The 21739-nt window shown below is 35.4% G+C and overlaps 2 protein-coding genes across 4 annotated transcripts in view; one reads left to right on the forward strand and one right to left on the reverse strand.

Annotated features, from left to right (window-relative positions):
• The first annotated feature begins 1137 nt into the window (after positions 1-1137).
• Positions 1138-6286, forward strand: LOC134842095 (tRNA (cytosine(72)-C(5))-methyltransferase NSUN6-like). Of its 3 annotated transcripts, none has more exons than XM_063858272.1 (4): positions 1138-1382; positions 1861-2020; positions 5008-5398; positions 5731-6286. In XM_063858272.1, the coding sequence occupies exons 1-4, from the start codon at positions 1175-1177 to the stop codon at positions 6283-6285; spliced, it is 1314 nt and encodes a 437-aa protein (XP_063714342.1). In that variant the 5' UTR covers positions 1138-1174; the 3' UTR covers position 6286. The 3 variants fall into 3 exon arrangements, with proteins under 3 accessions (XP_063714342.1, XP_063714343.1, XP_063714344.1); XM_063858273.1 differs by having other exon boundaries at positions 1864-2020; XM_063858274.1 differs by having other exon boundaries at positions 1867-2020.
• Positions 6287-7172: 886 nt separating this feature from the next.
• The window catches only part of LOC134841129 (uncharacterized), a 70371-nt gene continuing 55804 nt past the window's right edge, over positions 7173-21739 (reverse strand). Inside the window, exon 27 of the mRNA XM_063856918.1 lies at positions 7173-7732. Coding sequence (XP_063712988.1) covers positions 7239-7732 — 494 coding nt within the window. The 3' untranslated portion in view covers positions 7173-7238. The remainder of the gene's footprint in view (positions 7733-21739) is intronic.

Below are 21739 nucleotides of genomic sequence, written 5' to 3' on the forward strand. Positions count from 1 at the left end.
TGAACTAACCTACATTTTGTTGATTTTGTTTTTATTTGGGTGATTTTTGTTGATTTTGTTTTTATTTGGGTGATTTTTGACTAGTGAGACTGATCAAAAAGTAGAAAGACTGGTACAATTTTCGGACGTATTTACTTCCAAAAATAGCAATTTTGAATTTTTTCCAGGTCCATCAAAAAATGTTCTAGTTTTTTAACCCAAATTGATTTAACTGCCGGCCATTCTAGTCAATGGTTAGGTTTCGACCGTGTCCGAGAAATATTTCAACCGTGCTCGTTGTATGTTTTGACCGCGCTCGCGGTGTCAGTTAATGCGCAATTGGTACATTTTTTTTGCTGGAACTGCCAACAACCTGCTCAAATAAATGATTGGGGTAATTTTTCCCGTTTTAAAATTTTTAGGAGCGTATTCTGGATCCGTAAATTCTATTTGAAAATTCAAAAAGCGTTTTTTTATTTGAAATATGCGCAGTGCCGTTTTTCCGTTTGTACTATGCACAGCGCGTAAAAGGCGAATTAATCCGGCCTAATTTTTTAAATTTTTCTGTATAAAAACCATGTTATAGCTTTTTATTGAAATTTCAGGGCTAGTTTTTATTTTTATTTTTTGCAAGTGTTTGTGATGTGCATCCACACCGCTGTGTTGATATTCTAATGTGGGCTTTCAAAAATTGGTTTTGATTTTTTCTACATGCATATTTGTAACCAAAAGGCAGTTTAAACGATGGTATCCGCTATCCGGGTCTTGCCTGATATCAAAATTGTTTTTTTTAAGTTCATGTAATGCCTTATGATTTCGCACTTAAATCCATCTTTAGTTTTTTAAAGAATCTGGTCAATTTGTAAAAAAGCATCCGCATGCAATGGTATTTACCCTATTGCAGACGAATAACTAAAAATTCATTTTAGCGACGAAGTTTTATGTTAGAAATCAGCATATATTAATCATATCAAACTGTGAAATGTTTTCAAAAATTTTGTGTACCGAGTTTTTTTCGCAGAGTATTATCGTTTTTATTTTTTTTTAAATCCTTGGGTAGTTTCAATGTTTTATAATGCAAAAAACCTATTTTGCATTAGAAAACAAGCGATTAAATTACATTAAGAAATCAAGTTCGGTTTTGTATTTTTCAGTTAATTGATAATTGTTTTCAGTTGGGTGATATTTGTTATGGATGGCTTTCAGCACTGCTCCTCAGTTTTCTACAGTGCGTGTTAATTTGTGTGATATTCGCAAGTCTCCGTCAGAAATAAAAGAATACGCCATCTCATTATTGGGACCTGATTTCGAGGCTGAGTTTCATCCACAGTACAAAGAGGTTCTCATAATAACGCACAAAAGTTACAAGAAAACTGAAACAGACGGAAATTATGGTCAAATAGGTGGGTTACTACGACACCGGGTACTTTTGGGGTGTCAGCTTATTTTTGAAGATAAATCAGAAATAAGCAATTTGAAAATTAAAAAAAAACTTTGTTGGAAGGAATAATGATTAGTTGGAAGGAAACAAAATTTGATTTTAACGGGCCTAAATAGTATTGTGCGTTGGTCGTCTTAATTGTTTTTTTTTGAACTGTAGTCACAAATTCATTATAAAATGCGGCCAAGTATACCGAACAAGCCGTTTAAACCTTGATGTTCGGATCCGTTATATCTGGTACAAAACTTAATTTTTCAAAACAGATGTTTTGAAATCAATAACTCGTGCTACTTACGTCTTCCAGAAGTTTCAGTTGTCAGAACTAAAGATTTCATTGAAGTAATTGAAGCCTCAGAATACTGCTGATCGGCATACTGAAACTAATCAGAGTAATTTTTTTTTACAAATGCGTTATTGGTTCTACCCAAAAATACCCTAAGAAGCAGCGCCGAGTAAATGTGTTGTGGTCGGCGGAGACTGCGGGAATGCAGTGTTGCGGGGTGCGCACGTGTTCAGTGTTGGAGTAGTGGCTATCGATGGCGATGCAGGTGAAGGTGATGTTGTTTCCGTGTATGCTGACATCAAAGGTGAAATGTCCCGGTAAGTTTTTCCCCGACTACTCAAAGTGTGAGAAGTAAAGAGTATTTGTTGGTGTTTCCGTTGCGTGTTGCAGGTCCCTCCACGAGAGGGCTCATAGTTTTTTGATTGTGGTATCATTATCTCGATATGATGATACTGCTTACTTAGTTTTAGCATTTATTACTTAATTATTGTTTTTTTGCGATGAGCAAGAGTATTGCAACGGGTACTTGACTTTTTTCCTGTTTACAAGTTAGCAAGTGTAGTGTTTTAGTATGACTTTACATTTTTTTTCAAACTAACTCACAAATAAAAGTGCTCATTTGGTGGTACTTTTGATAATAAACACGATCTGCAGCACTGAATGGACATTTCATAGCATCTGTTTTTTGCTTTATTTGTGGCTAGTGTTTGCTGATTGTTAAGCGTCCGTGGAAGGCCGTGAGATCAAAATGTCGAGGTCGCAGGTTCGAATCCGACAACTATCAGTCTTACTAATTCGAGTCTTAATCCTACTGTTTCTTATTTCACTTTATAGAGCTGTTTTTTTTTTGGTTTGTCCTTGTTGGTATTTTTATGAACGTAGTGAAGACTCTTTTATAGGCCGTATCGTTTTTCGTGTTTCGAGAAAAATTCGATCTTTTTCTGTTTCGAGTTTTGATTTGTTTTGAAATTCTGTTCAAATTGTTTTGCTTAGGTTACTAAAGCGCAAACAAGGCAAAAAACGTGAACGATTTCTAGTTTCCAAAGTGGATTTTATTACCAGATTTCCCTGAGGAATAAAAACAATTATGTTTGATTCAGTTTTCTCAAAATAGCTTACTTCCATCAAAAATGTGTCAATCAGGAATTTGATATGTATTTAAGTTCTTCTGACATGTATCTTACCATGTTTGAGCTAAAACATGGTAATTTTTTTACATGTTTTTTAGATATCTATCTCGCCATGTTTAAACTATCTTCGAAGTTCTGGCTATTTATAAATAGCATAACGCATGATTGATCTGATCGTGTTGAGTCAGCTGCAACTTATCAAAGCCTCAGCAGAGTTTCTATCTATCTATACTATATTTAAAAGCGAGTAACAGCTATCTCCCATGTTTAAGCATAATAATTTTGCATGTTTAAACGAAAGAGTTTTTTCATGTTTAATCTATATCATAAATTGCAATGCTAAATAAAATTTTTCAATTAGTTCACTGCAAGGTTATTAATTTCTAGAATTTTTTTGCGAGGCCAAGATAAGTCTGTCTGTCTGTATACCTGCTTTTTTTTTAAATTTAATTATGTCTATCTACCCGTCTCCTAATTTTTTTATCTATGCATTATCTATCATATATTTAAATGCGGGCTTCACTATCTCGCCATGCTTAGGATTTTTCAACGTAATATTTTTGCATTTTTAACAAAAGAATTTTTTCACGTTTAAGCTATATGGTATATTGCTATGGTTAAGTTTTTTTTTCAATTTTCTAGTTTAAATTCAGTGTTTATTTCATCGAGTTTGAAATTAGCAACCTAATAGTGAGATGTTGTCATAGATTTCCCAGGCTTTGCGATTCTGGCCTCCATATATGAATAACCAAATCCTTTTAGTTTACGAGATAGGCAAGTTTCCAGATTTTCAAAATATTTCTAGAAAATTTATTTTAAAAAACTTCTCAATTTTTGAATTTCCCACCCTAAAGTTGGGTGCTGTCAGGGTACTCTCAGGGGTTGCGAATCTTGCCTCCAAATCTCAATTCTCATATCCTTGTAGTTTTCGAGATATGAAGTTTTTTTATGACTTTTTCAAAAAAAATTTAAAAACTTAGATTTTAAAAGATTCCAAAATGTTAAAGATCTCATTCCTTTTGTTGGATATTGTGAATAGAAGAGGTTTAGGTTAAGCTTTCCAAACGCTTACATCAATTAATTTTGATTATTTTAGCAATATTCTGAGACTATGCTATCGCCATCCATGAGCAGTCTCAAAATGCTGCCAAAAGTACCCACTTTTGAATTCCAGTCAATTTTTGAAAACGATAGAGCAGAAAATGTCAAATTCAACTTTATAAAAATGATTAATCTTCTTGCAGTGTTCAGAAAGTTGAAGGGATTTTAGGATAAAGTTCGGAGAAAGTTTTTTTTTGAAAAAAAAATGAGTAGAAGAGGGTTCAGCTTCCCAACATTCACATCCATTTGTTCACCGTAAGTATCTATCCATTTTTATTGGGTCGTATTGTAGTTTATCTACAAGATCTGTGTATATCGAAAAGATCTAATGTTGTACTTTTTTTGGGAAATTCGAAAGCTAATTGAAAACTAATTGTCATTTTTTGTGGTTTCCTTGCACTCATTGATATTTTTTCCTTCTGGTTTTTGGCAGTGTTTCTATGATTTTATTTTACCTTTAGTCGCATGAAAAAAATAGGTGGTGCCTTGTGTCCTAAGCTATGTTAGAACTTGAATCCAAAGTTTTTATGGCAATGTTCAGCACTCTCAAGAAAAAAAACGACGTGACAATTGTTTTATGTCGCCGAACACGCTGACTTTTTGTTCCGATTTTCGAAGAAAGTGACGACATATTTGTTTTCTATGTGTTTGTTTCTTCTGACAAGTTTTAAATTTATAACTAGCCAGTTTTGGTTGGATTTTTATGCCCTCTCTGAAAGGTGCTGACGCCCTAATTCAAACTCAGTTCTGACGATTTTTGCAAAAATTTATAAGGGTTTTAAAAATTGCCAATTTGGGTTCATTAAGGTGCGAAATGTTTCGTGTTATTAACGCAGAAGTGGTGGTTCAAACCTGTGAAGAAATTGTTTCAAATTGAATTGAGTCAAGCTATTTAGTCTTATTAATTGAATACATTAATAGTCACTAAATACACTTTTTTTGCCAATAGTGTGTGTGGGATGATCAAAATTTTTAAAATGTTCATTTTAAACGTTAAAAAATCAAGAGGCAGAGATTTGGAAAAAGTTTTAAAACGTTCATTTAAAGTGAAAATTTTGTTTTTCTTGGTTTAGAGGCTCAAAATGCAAGAAGCAGTCTCTCGAATTAGATGCTGAGCAATTCGTATTTGTCGGAAATGGAACACTCTTGGTCAATCGAGAGGACATTTTTGGATCCATCCGTGCTCAGGACGTCAAAGGAATCGCTATAAGAATGTTGAACAAACTCTTGCCATCCCTGAACAACTTGCCTTCCGGTCTATTTTTTCCTCAGAATTTCCCATCTCTCTTTTGTTCACGTGTGGTCGACCCAAGTGGAGCTGATTGGGTCTTGGACATGTGTGCTGCTCCCGGGGGAAAAGCAGGTCATCTGGCCTACTTGATGAAAACTAATAGCAAAGAAAGTGACCCGCATTGTGGAGGAAAATTAATTGCGATTGATCGAACAAAAAGTAAAGTTGATAAGGTTTGTTGCTTTGTCTTTAAAATAGTTCTTTTAGGACCTGAAGATGAGTTTTTAAAATATTTTGTCGGCGCATCTTTCAATTCGTTATTTTTATTGGTTACTCTCATTTTTACTCGATAGTCTAATTAACTTCCAATAATTTCAAAGATAATTTTGCCACGGAATTAATTTAAGTGATTCGATGAAAGTTTCAACCCAAGGTAGGCATTGAATTCATTAGATGGAAGAGCTCAGGCCAATCGAAATGCTGTATTAGCGAAATCTTTAAGCCCAAGTGTTTGTAAACATAGGATAATTTGGGTACGTTTGAGACACGTTATTTTATTTTTCAGATGTCAAAACATTTCAAAGAATGGAATCTGGAAAACACTGCAACTGCCTTTTGTGCCGATTCATCCAAATCCGAATTTGTCAACTTGTGTTTGAACTCAAATGACCTTCAACATGCAGTTCAACTTCGGCCTCAAATGTTTGATAAAATACTTTTAGATGCTCCTTGCAGTGGATTAGGCAAGCGGCCCTATCTGCAAAGAGATATAGTAAAGAACAAACTTGGAACATTTCACACTTTTCAGCGAAAGTTCATCAAAAATGCTGTTCAGCTTTTGAAACCAGGGGGTGTGTTGGTGTATTCAACGTGCACAACAGTGTTGGATGAAAATGAAAATCAAGTAAACTGGGTTTTAGAAAATGTTTCTGATAAACTGAAGTTAGTTCCCTGTGCGCCAAACTTGAACAAACCTGGAAGGTCAAATTCAGAATTGAAGGCTGAAATGTTTGGGAATATGGTGCAATATTTCCCTCCAGACAAAACTGATGTTTTCTCTTTTCATCCTTGTGAAGGTGATACAGTTGGCTTCTTTGTCGCAAAATTTGTTAAGCTGTAATTTAGTGTTTAAACATGTTTCTTTTTTCAGACTAAAAGAGTTACGTGTGAATCTACCTAACTGATAAAAAAATTTTCTTCAAGTTTTTAAAAAATCTGGATAAAGCGCGCATTAATACCAAATTGGGTTGACTTAAGGTGAAAATTGGCTTCATCCAACAAACTTTAGGGTTTTTTGGGCTCATTTTGATATAATTTTGTCAGTGATCAAGTAATAAGTTTGGCGTAATTTTTGATTGGCTATAAAGCCAAAAATGATCCATTTTTGGGGTGAAATTTTGAGCCCGAATTTTGTTAAACAAAGTGCGCAATATCATTTCTGCTGAAATTCTAAGCAAAATTTGTCACATCGTTTTATCACCTTCAGTCAATCTTATTTGAGAAAATTGTGTTTTAAATATCAAGTTAATGCGTTTAGTCCGGATAATTTAAATCAGCACTGTATTCCTTTTATTCCAATTAGGAACCATATCTAATTAATTTCAATTTCCTAAACAAAATCTCTCTTTAAATATCTCTATTTGGTTTTTGGCTTACTTTCAAGCTCAATTCAACTTCATTTGCTGAGAGAAAAGCAAATTACTCTCTCCAACTAAGAAAGCGGAGATGATGCAAAAAAACTTGAATGTCGTATAGGTTCGGAAGTAGATTTTCATGTTTAGATTTCCCAGCGGAATAAAAAATTACATATTGCTTATAAAAAAATGTTGGTCATACAGTATTCTTCAAATTTAGGGAACTTCATCGAGATATGTTTTTTTTTAAAGTTTTCATTTTTTTTGAGCTCATTGAAACATTTCCAAATTTTCGTTGGCTATACTTTTTTTGAAGTCGTTATAACCGATAACTTTACAAAACGAGGCTTCCATGATAAGTTTATTAGACATTTTCAAGCTCATGATAGCTAATGGTTAGGTTAAACTAATATTTTTTTTGCGTTTCAGTTTAGTAATCTTAAGCAACCAGATCCACAGGTCGTGTTGACTTTGAAATCTCACTGAAAAGAGGAGAGAACTGAGCTGAAATCAAATTTGCAGTCTTGAACTCATTCGGAACATCCAGTTTGATTTTGTTCAGATGATCCTCCGTTGCCGAGTTACTGGCGAACACGAACTTTTTCGTACCATCTCTCGGATTAGATATTTCCAAAGTGATCAGCCTATGCTTATTTGTTGAATTCAGTCCTATTTTGCTGGTCTGATTTGCCAATCCAATTGCGATTTCCGAAGTCAACATGTTTCTAGTTATTGTTTTGCCGGTTGTTGTGTCTATTAGGCTAAGGTAACATTTCGGCCCCGTGGACGACAGGCATAGAGCTGTCCTGAAATCTGATTGGTCGATTGACATCGAATGGATGGTTGTGTTCATTAGCGGCTCGGTAGAGTGCTTAATGACGCTGGTGATGTTTTCCGCTTGTGTGTCGTACACATGGAATTTATTCGACTCCGCTGTAATAAACATACTTCTGAATTAGGAGATAAAAAAATGAGAAAATTGAAAATGTTTTTGGTCATGTTCTGAAAATTATATTGACCATTGTCCGAGGAGTTATTAGATAATGTACATAATCCATGAACAAATGAATCAGAGCAATTAGTTTTCCGGATTTTAGTTCTCAAACGTTTCGAATCAAAGGCTTGCAAAACATCAAGAATGTTGCTAAAAAACAAGAGCGAGCAAAAAACAAAAAAGCAAAGAAATAAAATAAACGTGCCGTGTGTCTTCTCAATAAACGTATTATTGATAAATTACAATCTTAAATATATTTTTTTTCAGTGATAAATTTCAATTTTTCTTAAAGTATTTTTTGTTCCAACCATTAAAAATGGGTTGTAATTTTGTCTTCAGGTGTGTTTTAGCTTTTTCCACGCATAACCAGAAGCTACACAAAATCATCGGAATAGGTCGAGCCATGAAAATTATTTAATTAATTTAATCGTGATTCGAACGATATTGAAAAGTTTAATTTTTTCATTTGAATGAAAATCTGTTTAACTTTTTCATTTGAGTAATTAAGTTTGCATTTGATTACACCTGTGATCAGCTTAGTGTGTTATTACGAACCTTCTTTTTTTCTAACCCAACTCGCAAATAAAAGTGTTCACTTATTTGAAAGTTTCTATGTAGCATTGGAAGTTGCATAGCACCTGTTCTCTGCCTTATTTGTGACGCTAGTGTTTGGAGCCTATTAAGCTTCCGTGGCTGAGTGGTTAATGTGTGACACTCTTAATCACCAGATGGTAGGTTCGAATCTCCATTGGCAGACGAATTTTTGTTAATTTCTCATTTTTATTATTGCACTTTATAGAGCTGCTTTTTGTCGCATTCTCGCAAGCGTTTGCGAAACGAAGGTTCGCCTCTGTGTTAATAAAATACTTAGTTTTACTCAGTGAAAAACTAGCATCGGAAGCTCAGTTTAGTGCTTCCTTGGCGATACTAAGATAGCCTGTTGCTGTGCAAGTAGCACATAATGTTCCGAACATATTCATAAAGAAACTCCTGAAGGTATTTTTCCGAATTGAAATTTTTGTTTGTACGATGTGTGACAAAAAAACTATACAAACGTGTGAAAATTTTACGAATTAGGCATTATCGACACCATTTTTATCAAAAATGAACAACAAAAAAATTGTAATTTTTTTTTTGTCTAGTTAGCGCTAAATTAGTTTAAATGTTTGTCTACGAATCGCAAAGTACTTGTCTTTGTGGTTAAATCAAGTTTTCTTAGCTTGAGTGTTAAGGTCTAATTTCTGGATCGCTTTACCCGCTCGAATTTAGAGTGAAACTTAAAAATTTCAAAATTGTTTTTCTCGACACTGGGAGAACTTTTCAATGTCAGTTTAATCACTGATATATCACACGAACCTTTCCAATTATTTTTTGTGGTATCTATTTTTGCGTTAAAAAACTGACACGCACGCGCGAGTCCAAAGTTCCTCCCCATATTCAATGGTCGGAACAAAAACACGTTTTTCGTTTTTGACGAAAATGTTTCTTTCATCACACCACGCACAGTGTCGTGTAATCGTGAACTAGCCCCCCCCCCCCGTAAAAATTCTTAGGAATTCACTTAAGCATTTAATGGCTTGATTGATTACACTTGTGAACGTAAGTGTCTTGCAATCGGGACTTTCTTCCCCGTGAGCAGTTTTTCTTACAAATCTTACTTTATTTTCTTAAATGGTTGATTAATGAACGTTAACACCTTCCAGGCCTGTTTCCATTTGGCCTAGAAGTGACATGCTTGTCTTTGCACCCTAAGGTTTGGGGTTCGAGTTCCTGTCGGACGTTGTTTGTTTGAGTATGTATGAAATTAAAGTTTTTTTCCGGTCAAAAACGAGTTGCCGGACTTTGGTTTGTCTGCTCAAAGTTTGTCGGCTTAGTTGACATATCGTGGATCTTGCTTTTGCTATATGCAATTTTGTAGTTTGAAGGGGACTTGAGTTTTTTTTACAAATTCTTTTATTTTCACCTTAACTGATGTGTGCTCAAAATTTGTAGGCTTTGTTAGCGCTTCGCAAGTTTTGTTCTTTTGCTAATTTATTGTTCAAATTTTTTGCCTGGCATATTTACCTAGAATGAACTTCTTTCGAGACATACAAAAATTTTGGCAGACCTAGTTTTTTTTTATTCTACCTAGTTCGACCTAGATTATGTCTGGTTTGTTATGTATCGCAAGTGATCTGAAACCGCTTCGCTGTGTTTATGAATGTGGTCGGAACAGTATGCGCTACTTCCTCAGCAACCGGCTATCCTTCTTCAAGTTCCTTACTGCGTAGACAATGTTGATAACAAATTTATTAAAGAAATTAAACAAATTTAGTGTTTCGTCCTATTACTCTTATTTATCATGTGCTTTTTCACTACCAACGTTTTCAAGATTTTCTGACTTATAATTTTCATTTAATCAAGTTAAAATTATTAATAATTAATTTCTTCTAATTTTTCCTTGCGTTTGCCCTCTGCCTAAAACTTTAGTCTCGTTTTAGTGCATCCCTTTTACCGTGATATGATATAGTATATACATCACATTTGAGAAACGCTATCAAACTTTCATAAACGCTATCAAACTTTCAAAACGGCGATAAGAATATTTGATTTTTTGTCCAGCTATTCTAACACTGTTTTCAGAGCTGTACCATGGGAGTTTTTTGAAAAAAAAGTTTGATTAAACATTGTTAATTTCAAGCAGTATTTTTTCGTTGGAAACTGTTTGAGATTTTAATAGTTTGATCTATTTTATTATATTTTTAAATGGTCAATACGGTTTGGGTAGTTCAATTGATTATCAACTATTATCCACTATATAGACCCAGACATTTATATAGACCCAGACTATTATCCACTATATAGACCCAGACATTTATATGAAGTAACTGTATCTAAATTCTGAATCTCAATTTGGTCAGTTGTATCGCACAACAAAATTTTTCAAAATGCCCAGAAAAACTCGCTGGAGTTTTTCGTTTTTGAGATAAATACTGATATTTGAAATATCACACTGAATTTGCATTTGAAATCTTCTGCTTTCATTAAAAGCTAAAGTTTGTAAAATATTTATAACTGATTCTTATGAATCATTTACCATTTCAGTTCCTTCTCACTAACACCATGAAAAAACTCGAAAAAGTTAAAAGCAATCTTATAATTTGCTTTGGATGGTTTCCTATTTTCATATTTGGCTAGGGAAATTCCGGCTATCCTTGTTTTTCCCCGTTTTACAGTATCATCTGGAAGAAGATAGTTTGATTTTGTTTTTCATGAAAATGGCAAAAATGTGATTTTTCGTTTTTGGCGAAAATGTTTCTTTCATCACACCACGCACAGTGTCGTGTAATTGTGAACTAGCCCCCCGCAAAAATTCTTAGGAATTCACTTAAGCATTTAATGGCTTGATTGATTACACTTGTGAACGTAAGTGTCTTGCAATCGGGACTTTCTTCCCCGTGAGCAATTTTTCTTACAAATCTTACTTTATTTTCTTAAATGGTTGATTAATGAACGTTAACACCTTCCAGGCCTGTTTCCATTTGGCCTAGAAGTGACATGCTTGTCTTTGGACCCTAAGGTTTGGGGTTCGAGTTCCTGTCGGACGTTGTTTGTTTGAGTATGTATGAAATTAAAGTTTTTTTCCGGTAAAAAATGAGTTGCCGGACTTTGGTTTGTCTGCTCAAAGTTTGTCGGCTTAGTTGACATATCGCGGATCTTGCTTTTGCTATATGCAATTTTGTAGTTTGAAGGGGACTTGAGTTTTTTTTACAAATTCTTTTATTTTCACCTTAACTGATGTGTGCTCAAAATTTGTAGGCTTTGATAGCGCTTCGTAAGTTTTGTTCTTTTGCTAATTTATTGTTCAAACTTTTTGCTTGGCATATTTACCTAGAATGAACTTCTTTCGAGACATACAAAAATTTTGGCAGACCTAGTTTTTTTTTATTCTACCTAGTTCTACCTAGTTCGACCTAGATTGTGTCTGGTTTGTTATGTATCGCAAGTGATCTGAAACCGCTTCGCTGTGTTTATGAATGTGGTCGGAACAGTATGCGCTACTTCCTCAGCAACCGGCTATCCTTCTTCAAGTTCCTTACTGCGTAGACAATGTTGATAACAAATTTATTAAAGATATTAAACAAATTTAGTGTTTCGTCCTATTACTCTATTTTATCATGTGCTTTTTCACTACCAACGTTCTCAAGATTTTCTGACTGTTAATTTTCATTTAATCAAGTTAAGATTATTAATAATTAATTTCTTCTAATTTTTCCTTGCGTTTGCCCTCTGCCTAAAACTTTAGTCTCGTTTTAGTGCATCCCTTTTACCGTGATATGATATAGTATATACATCATATTTGAGAAACGCTATCAAACTTTCATAAACGCTATCAAACTTTCAAAACGGCGATAAGAATATTTGATTTTTTGTCCAGCTATTCTAACACATTTTTCAGAGCTGTACCATGGGAGTTATTAGAAAAAAAAAGTTTGATTAAACATTGTTAATTTCAAGCAGTATTTTTTCGTTGGAAACTGTTTGAGATTTTAATAGTTTGATCTATTTTATTATATTTTTAAATGGTCAATACGGTTTGGGTAGTTCAATTGATTATCAACTATTATCCACTATATAGACCCAGACATTTATATAGACCCAGACTATTATCCACTATATAGACCCAGACATTTATATGAAGTAGCTGTATCTAAATTCTGAATCTCAATTTGGTCAGTTGTATCGCACAACAAAATTTTTCAAAATGCCCAGAAAAACTCGCTGGAGTTTTTCGTTTTTGAGATAAATTTTGATATTTGAAATATCACACTGAATTTGCATTTGAAATCTTCTGCTTTCATTAAAAGCTAAAGTTTGTAAAATATTTATAACTGACTCTTATGAATCATTTACCAATTCAGTTCCTTCTCACTAACACCATGAAAAAACTCGAAAAAGTTAAAAGCAATCTTATAATTTGCTTTGGATGGTTTCTTATTTTCATATTTGAGTAGTATTGTAATCCGCCGTGTGTCCTTGAGGGGGGGGGGGGGTCTTTTCGACGGTAGGGGTCTTTGGGGTTCTACCAAAAGTAGGGTCCAAAAGGACCCATCTTTTTTAAAGACCCCAAAGTACCCTGCCCGAAATAAAAAGACCCCTCTCCTAGGACACCCGACAGACAAAATACTTTGGTATTCATTTTCGCGCGGTGGTTAAATTTAATCCCTTCTAAACTTTCCCACCACTAAATAAGTATGGGTATATCCAGCTGCGGTTTTTTAGCTTATTTTTATCTAAAAGCTAATCCTTTTCGTTCATATAATATGAGTTTACATAAAGTACCATTCATACTTCCTTTTAAAAATTTTTGGTAATTATTGTTCGTTTCTCTTTCTTATTTCATTTTCAAACTTATTTCCAAGTCTCCCTTAATTTCGACTTGCACCATTTTGATTTTTTTTAGCCTTATTATTAGCTTACTTTGGGAAACTAAATACGCAATCCTTCGCTCCTGCTTCAAGGGTAAGTTGCAATTACCAGTCTCTTTTGCACCGGTCTATTTAACTTAAAACAATGTTTGCTGAATGTTTTATATTTACAAATGTACAGCCGTAATTCCAAGTAACAAGGCAATTTAGCCGACATTTTCAAGTGAAAAATTTTATTGATCAAGTTTTCTCCTTTTTTTCTGACTAGAACGAACAGACGCTTCTGTTAGAATGAATGGATTATTGATAGGCGGAGGGTCTCTTGAACTGCTAGCTGCGCTTTCTTCTTGAAGCTCTTCCTCCGTATAGCTTTCTTGAAGAAAGCCCCAATCTGGGACCCGGAATTCCGGCGATTGCCAGCTTTCGCTGTTTTCGCTGCTATAAGTCGGGGTATTTGTCAACTGTGAGTTTGCCCACTCGCTTTCTTCCGCAATGGCCTCGAAGAACACATTTTCTTCTGTAGACCTGTGTCCAAAGGGCAATGTAGCTATCCCGTCGAATAGTAAGAACCGCTTACTATCGAAGGGTGAAAGGGCAATTCGGTTCTGCGCTATGGTTATGTTGGTATGGGCTTTCGATTTTATTGAGTAGTTGTATATACGAAGGGTTTTTCCACTCAGTAATGTTTCCCTGAACTTCTGGTGTGTAAGTTGCTGCTGGGAGTGTTGTACTACTCCTTTTGCACTCCTTTTGCTAGTTGAATCTAAATGAAGAACAAAGATTAGCCCATAAACATATTTTAGCTTTGTAAGCCCATAAAAATTCGCAAGCCCAGTTCTAGTATTAATAACGAAAACGGTTCCCAAATTTGAATATTTTGAAGACTCAATATCTAATAACATTCCAATTTTTTCAATTCCAAAAAGTTTAAATATCTTAATTCATTCCAAATCATAAAAATTCCAAATCGTGTCATTATCAAAAAATCATTCCATGTCAAAATTTTAAATTTGTTCACGTCAAAAGTTACAAAAGTGCGTTTGTGGTGAGTATTTGTTTAAAACATTTTAAATGATGAATGGTTCTTCATTTTAAGTTTTTAAATGAAGAATCAGAGCCTCTCAGGACTAGTTATGTCTAATTAAATTGACAGGGATCAACAAAAGTTATAAATTTGGTACCAAAAAGATCCAAAACCCCAATGAAGGGAACCCTTAATGTAAAGAAATGGAGGGGGCTTGGAGAGGTGCTTTTTTTAAATACTAACCTGCATATTTCAACGAGTAGAGCTTTGGTTTCAACGCGATTAATTCTGCAATGATTTTTCCCGCCGCCTCGTCCTTAAATTTCAATACAACCTTCTTATTCACATTGCTGAATAAGAAGTGATCGCTTGCGTAGTTGGAAAAATCGAAACTATCGGTCAGTTTTTGCAGATCTGCGTAAACGTCTTCGGTTTTTATCGCATAAATAAACGAATCTGTGTCACTGTATAGCAGCTCAAGGTTCATGCTTGCTTTCATTTGCCGATAATGAAAGTAAAACATGAATCTTTTCGACAAATCCAAAATACTTGCACCAATTATCATGGGTTTGTCCCACAAAATACTCGTTACAGCAAAACAAACAGTAGCAACTTCCTCGTCGATTATCTGGAAGCTTTTCATCGTGCTCAAAGCTGTTTTTTGAAGCAATTCTCTTTCATTTCTAATAATTTCTAGTTTTTTGCGTCCTAGTTTTGATTCCATAGTTTTACCGAATGCTGAATTTACGATGAGCTTGTAAAAGTTCTCTTCAAATTTGTTGCGCGCTGACATTCTCAATTGAGTGTTTAAATCGACAAAGGGCTCCATCCATCTACCTTGACGAAATTTTAAGACCTTAATCAATTTGGTAACTCTTAAGCCTAGTTCTATGTAGAGTTTTAATGTGAGGTAGTGCAGAACGTAGCCTTCCTTTGGATCTAATGTTTGAACCAGTTTTGGTACCTTTGGTAGCGACGTGACCCCCATCTCCCCTAACATCTGTATTTGCTCATTACTTAGTTTATCCGTGCCGATAACTTCACGTGAGGGGGCTAGCGGGTAGTCTGCAAAGTAATCTTGAAGTTCTTCAGGTATACTGAGATCCATTTCCAAAATGTATCCCCACTCAGATTTATCGTCGGTTTGCAAAATATATTCGAGACTTTCCTCAACTATTGAGAAATCTTTGATGGGAAGGGGACAGTGTTTCATAATACCCCCGTATAAATTGTTAGCGTCTATATTCAATAGATAGCTAGAGGGCTCTTCAGGATTGTAGTCTTCGAGGTATTTGTTGTTGGCTTTAAAAAAACGGCGTGCATATATCGATGACATCCCTCCCCGTATCATTTTTTGAACCATGTTCAAATGCTCCCTTTCAGTAAGTAACTTGAGGTCTGCATTGCAGACTTTTAAGAATGCATCGCCCGAGAGGTTACTAGCCGTGAAGTAGCATGCACAATCTAATCCGTACGTTTCGTAACAAACTTCACGAAAGGCTTCGAATACTGAAGCGAGTAGTAGTACGTCCGTTGCTAGGTATACATCATGGTACTCGCCTAGTGATGCGCATTTCATTTCGGCGAAAACTTTAATGGCATGGTTGTACTGATTTTTCGAAACACTTATTTCCCCTCCCTGTAAAGTGTTGCTCCACATTTTTCTAGGTGGCAGTCGGGTTTCTCGAAACATTTCAAAACTACTAAAGTATGAATACGGGTAGAAACCTTTTTGTTTTAGCAATGCTATCTGTTCTGATGAGTAACCAAGTTCTTCAAAGTAATTTTCCAGTAGGAAAAATTTTTCTTCCGGCAAGTATTCGACGAGTTTTGAAAGGGGGGACAGCATGAATTTATAGGAGTCTATGAAACGTAGATTTTCATACACTTTTTTGAGTTTTCCGTTTTTATCGGTGTATGATTTGATATAGACCGACATAGTGAGTGATATATACTTCTCCTCAGTGGAAGGGATCACTGAGTAAGTGTTTTCGGGGTTACTGTTTGAGAGCGCTTTTATAATGAAATGCAGATCATAGTTTGACAAGTTATGCGCTATTACGGGTATATAGTTCGCCGTTTTTCGATTGATATTGCATTCGTTATGCGCCCACCCCAAGAACTTGTTGGTATAGTGACAGTGATCAAGTACAACTTGGTCATTGTCAGCAAATTCTGTTTCACATATCCAACAAGTGTGCGCTTCTTCACGCGTGCAACTTGGTGTGCCAGTGAACGTGTAATATTTTCGTTTTTCGAGGTATATTTGTTTCGCCAAAGATTCGAGCGAGGCAATCAATTCCTTCATAACATTTTCTCCTCTCTTCAGTTCAAACTTTAAAACTTCACGCTTCCCAAATTCAACAATGGCCAGAGCGTAACCGCATGGTTGATGAATCTCTAGTGTTTGGGTGCTAGATTTTTCGGGGTCGGGTTGCGGTCCGTATACGGGTAGTAGTAGCGATTCGAGCTCAAAGTAAATAACTCTCGGTACATACCAGCGGGCAGTTAAATTTTTGAAACGATGACTGTCCTTTCCCGGTTTTGGCATAGTGATTACCACTCCCTCGTCTTGGTAGCACATTTCCTGGTGCCTTTGTAGTGTATCGATGGATGAACATGTATGAAAGCATTTGCGGCAAATTTGGTTTCGGTCTCGGTGTAGTTTTCCACGCACATACTCCACAACCCTCATCAAATCAGTGATCAGCACATAATGATGAGTCTGTCCGTTGCTGAGTAGTAGTAGGTCAACACATAGATCACTTGAGTATTTGCTGGACACTCTCAAAGGTAGCAATTCACCTTCTTTGTACCTAATGAAAACAAACAATTGAGTGCTCGGGTTTCTGGATGAACGTAATGTGTTATACATGATGAAACAAATGTTTTGTCAAAAAAAATCAATGCTCACCGGAATACATTGACTTGACAGTTGTTAAGTTGTTCAAATCGGTCAATATCATATAGTCCCATTGGCATCTCGTACCAGCCTTCAATTTTCACAACATGTTCTTGGGAGAGCTTGTAATTTTTCAGTTTGTTTCGTTGTTGGTAGCTTTGGGCAGCAGGATAAAGAGCAGTTGTGGTCTCTGAATATCGATCATGGTACGCGGCCACAAAGCAGTATAGAAAGCACTTCTGATCGTTTCTCGTTTTAATGTTGGTGAAACTCTGTTTCACCGGTTTCAATGAATCGGGAAGGTCAATGTATGAGCCAGCACGAATAGGAGAAAATGTTGCAAAACTTACAGCCAGCTTTTCAATGCGCTCCACAACCCAACCGCTACCGTGAGAAGCGAACGTGTTGATGGCATTGACCATATGCTCAATCATTTCCAAATATGTCTCTTTCTCGATTCCATTTAAGAAGACATTGATCTTAGAATTCAGATATAACATTGTCTTCTCGTGGCGTAACTCCCCGTCACCAGTTTCGTTTGTATCGCTCGAGAACTTAATCATACTCACGTCCACATGCAGTTGAAATTTACAGGGTCCTTCCTGCACTCTTTCGTCTATCAACGCATCAATTTCCTCTTTGTTTCGCATGATTACATTCATCAGATCCAATTCATCCTCCTTAACGCTCAACTCGTATCGTCTTAACTTTCCCCTAAACGCAGATTCAGTTGGAGCAGATGATGTTCCCACCTCATTTCCGGGAGTCCAAATGGGTAGTTGATGGTTTTTCGACATATGTTGCCGGAACTTCTCAACCGAGAGGAAGATTGTATGACAGTAGATACAAAGACTATCAGTTGAGACGTTGTGAGCTAGCTCGACATGTTCCCTAGCTTCTGCCAGCGAGCTGAAGGATTCGCGACATTCGTCACATTTAGTTGGTGGCGGTGGGGCTGCGAATATCTTATGGATATTTTGTTCATGTCGTCTCAAGTTCCTTGGTGAACTAAAGACTTTCGAGCAGCTCGAACAAATGACTGGTGTCTGTTTTCCACTTGAGTTAGGCATTGTTGGTTCAAGATTGAGTGTTCAGGAAAGAAGAATTCTTTTCAAGAAATTTTTCAAGTTTTACCAAAGCTGATTTTGACAAAGCAAAAGCGAGAAGTGAAAAGTTTTTCAAAAACAAAATTTGGATCAAGACTCAATTAATTAAACTCAATTACGTGGGTGAAGCATAAAATCAACAGTGGCTTTGAAGTGATTGTAGTTTTGGGGCTTTATATGGTTTTATATGACTGTCAATTCGATATTGGGTAAATGACTCAACTGTATTAAACAGCATAAATACTTGTGGTTAGAGTAGCTGACAATTCCATGACGGGATCAACCCGGGAATGATATTTCTTTTACCTAAAGTGTGTGAATGTTAACACCCACTGCTATTATCAACTTCCCTGTTTAGTCAACTTGACAAAATATTGAAAATATATTTGAATTTTTTTGCCAAGTTTTTTTGTTTCAACCAAAATGGTAACCCACCAATCAAGTCAAGCAAGGAAGACCCACCAATCAAGTCAAGTCAAACATACCTGACAAAAATGATAAAGGGTAGTTGAGAATTTTGTTCATTTCTCAAATAAATTAGTATTCTATGACAAATTTCACATATAGTTCATCAAAAGATTGATGCAGGGCCGTTTGGTACAGCAGGCAATAACTACCCGGCAGTGCTATTCATTAGGAACCTCTGAAACGCTTGCCCCACTGTAATGTCGGGTCAAAAATTTGAGATGTTTCATTTTTAGTACATATTCTTGTAGTGAAAAAAAAACAAAAATTACAATAAAAACTTTTTTGTCTCCAAATCCAATGAAACCTGGTGCAATCAATTTGTCGTGATTTATTGGACAGGGTTGTAACCCATGTTGAAAAATCGAGAAAGAAAACATATTTTGAATTTTTTAACCATTTTAACCTGAAAATGAGTATTATTAAACGTGAAATCTGTTATAGACATGTAATTTTAATATATATAATGCTTCATACTGGCTCATACACTCTCTAAAGTCTACTCCTAAGAGTCCTGGCTAACCCCACCAGGCTGTAGACATATTAGAGAGAGAGAGAAAAAAAAAACAAAAACAGAGTGTAAAGAGCCAAAAGTAACTATGGTTGATTAACCGGCAGAATTGCTGTACCCATCCATAAATAGCTTTCTTTTGAAAAAGCTATATCCCAAAAGGGATAATAATGGGGTTTATGGATCGTCAGTTCTCTCTCTCTCTCTCTCTTTATCTTTTTCTGTGTTAATATTTATATTTTGAAAACTATTATGAAAAAACATAACAAAAACATTTTTATGTTTTTTGTTTCAACATCATTAGATAAAATCTTAGGAAGAGTATTCAGTTTATTATTTTTTTAATTTTTCGAAATGAGCATTAAAAAAAACTGATATAATTAAGTTGGATTTGACGAGAAATTTATCAAAATTTATACTTTTAGACTTTTATGCCGACTTTTTAAAGTTATTTTGATTTTTTTTCTATTAATTTTTTCTGTTGTTTTTATTTCCTTTCTATTGATTGAAAATCACAAAGCAAACTTTAAATTAGAAAAAAATTCATAAGCAAAACGTAAACAAAGATTCAGCCACAATAATAAAAACTTATCAAACTAAATAATAAACCCCCAAACTGGTGCACTCTCGGTGGAAACAAAGTTTTTTTTTGAGTTTTCAGAGTTCTCTAAATTGCAGTTTGCGTTTTTTCGGCGCAAAGCAAGCATTGATAGGAGGCGTCTCAGCCACTAAGTTTGGTGCAGTGGGACTTTGACTGCCGGAAGAAGAAGTAGAAGAAGTATGCTGCTGCTGTTGTTGAGTGATTGAAAAAATATCCGGTTTTATTGGGGTTTTGGGCGTCTGCTGGTCCTCATCTTTTTTCTCTGTTGAATCTGGTGATTCAATCGACTCAATGTTCCAGTAGCTTTCTCGCTCTGCTGAATCTCTAATGGATCCTTCCTGATTTTCGTAAAAGGGGATCGATTGGCAATCGTAGTTAAACAGTATTTTTCTCGGTGAACGATCAAGGCAAGTAGGGTCTTGAATATCTGTGCGCTTCAGCGCAGGATACGATTCAGTCACACAGCAACTCTTGTAGATCTGTTTTCCGTTTTGTATGAGAATATCAATTTGATCTAGCAAATAGTTGGGTAACATCATAAGGTTTTTAGTGACCCATTCATCGAATTCTCTGCTTCCTGGATCAAGATCGTTGAAAGGACTTGTTTTTCGATGACGCATTTTCCGTTCCTGTTGAACCACTACGATAGAATCTCTGGTATAAGTTTGGTATAATATAGCTCTTTCAAGAGAATTAATTGAAATGATTTGCAGTGGAGTTGCCATCGTTGAAAATTTTGTATTGATTGATTTTGAGAGATTGAATAAATAAAAAAGTGAGTAGATTTAGTTTGACCTACCACTTTTAGTTTTTTATTGCTGGTGGTCTAAGATTTAGCCAATTACCATAAATCTGGTTTTGTGAAATTTTAATATGTTTTCAGGGCTTTTGCAATTAAAGTAGAAATGTGAACGCTTTGAAAATCTATACTTCAAAGAAACAGCATGGCGCCTTTTTATGATACCCTAAGCACAAAATGACAAAAAATTTACACTTCAAAGAGATAACATGCATGCCGCCAGGGTAAAAACGTTGAAATTTATGAGCTAAAACGGGAATTTGCCAGATAGATGCAAGCTAATGCTATCTCTACTTCAAATAGAGTGCATGACGCTTTTTTTATGTCCCCGGACGAGGGGCTTTAAAGGTCTCCACTTCAAAGTGAGTACATGTATGCCGACATGTAACATTAACTGAGATTTATGACCCATTCAAGTGCTTTCCAGTCAGAAATGACAGATGCAATAAACACGCTTTTATCTTATACAAATCCAATTGCAAAAACTAATTAAATTCTCCCTCTATAGGCTGAAGGGGCGCCATAAAAGTAAATCCACAGATATTTGTTTATCTTCTATCCAATTCATTATTCATTTCATTGTATCATAAAACAGTTGAACCATAAGTCACTACCGTTACCACCACCACTATGTACTCGTCGCTAGAAAATGATACAGACTTTTACGATGATTTTCAAGATATATCTTCGGGAGAAAAACGCATTGTACGGGTTGGAACGAAAACTTTTGACAAAACGGGTACATATATCACAGTTAAGTTATATAAAAAGAATGAAGATGGTGTATTTAAATGTTATCAAGCAGTGACCTTAACGACAAGAGAATTTGATTGTTTGGCAGATAATTATTCAAAGGTTAAAAAATTGGTTTAAAAACAAACTGGTGAAAAGACTTCATCTTCTTCCTCCTCCTCCTCATCCTCCTCAGCTGTAAATGATAAACATCATAAAAGACGATACCTTTCAAAACGATTAGTCCCTCCCAAAAAAGAATGTGCTGAAAGTGGCGATGAAAACGATGCGGATGATGAATACTCGAATAATAAAAAGTGTAGAGTTGCCTGAAACAGAAAAAAAAAACGTTTGAATAATTTGATTTAACCAGCAGAATGGTTGAAGCAATGTATGAG

This window comes from Symsagittifera roscoffensis, chromosome 3 (assembly GCF_963678635.1).
Source record: "Symsagittifera roscoffensis chromosome 3, txSymRosc1.1, whole genome shotgun sequence".
NCBI classification, from domain to species: Eukaryota; Metazoa; Xenacoelomorpha; order Acoela; family Convolutidae; genus Symsagittifera; species Symsagittifera roscoffensis.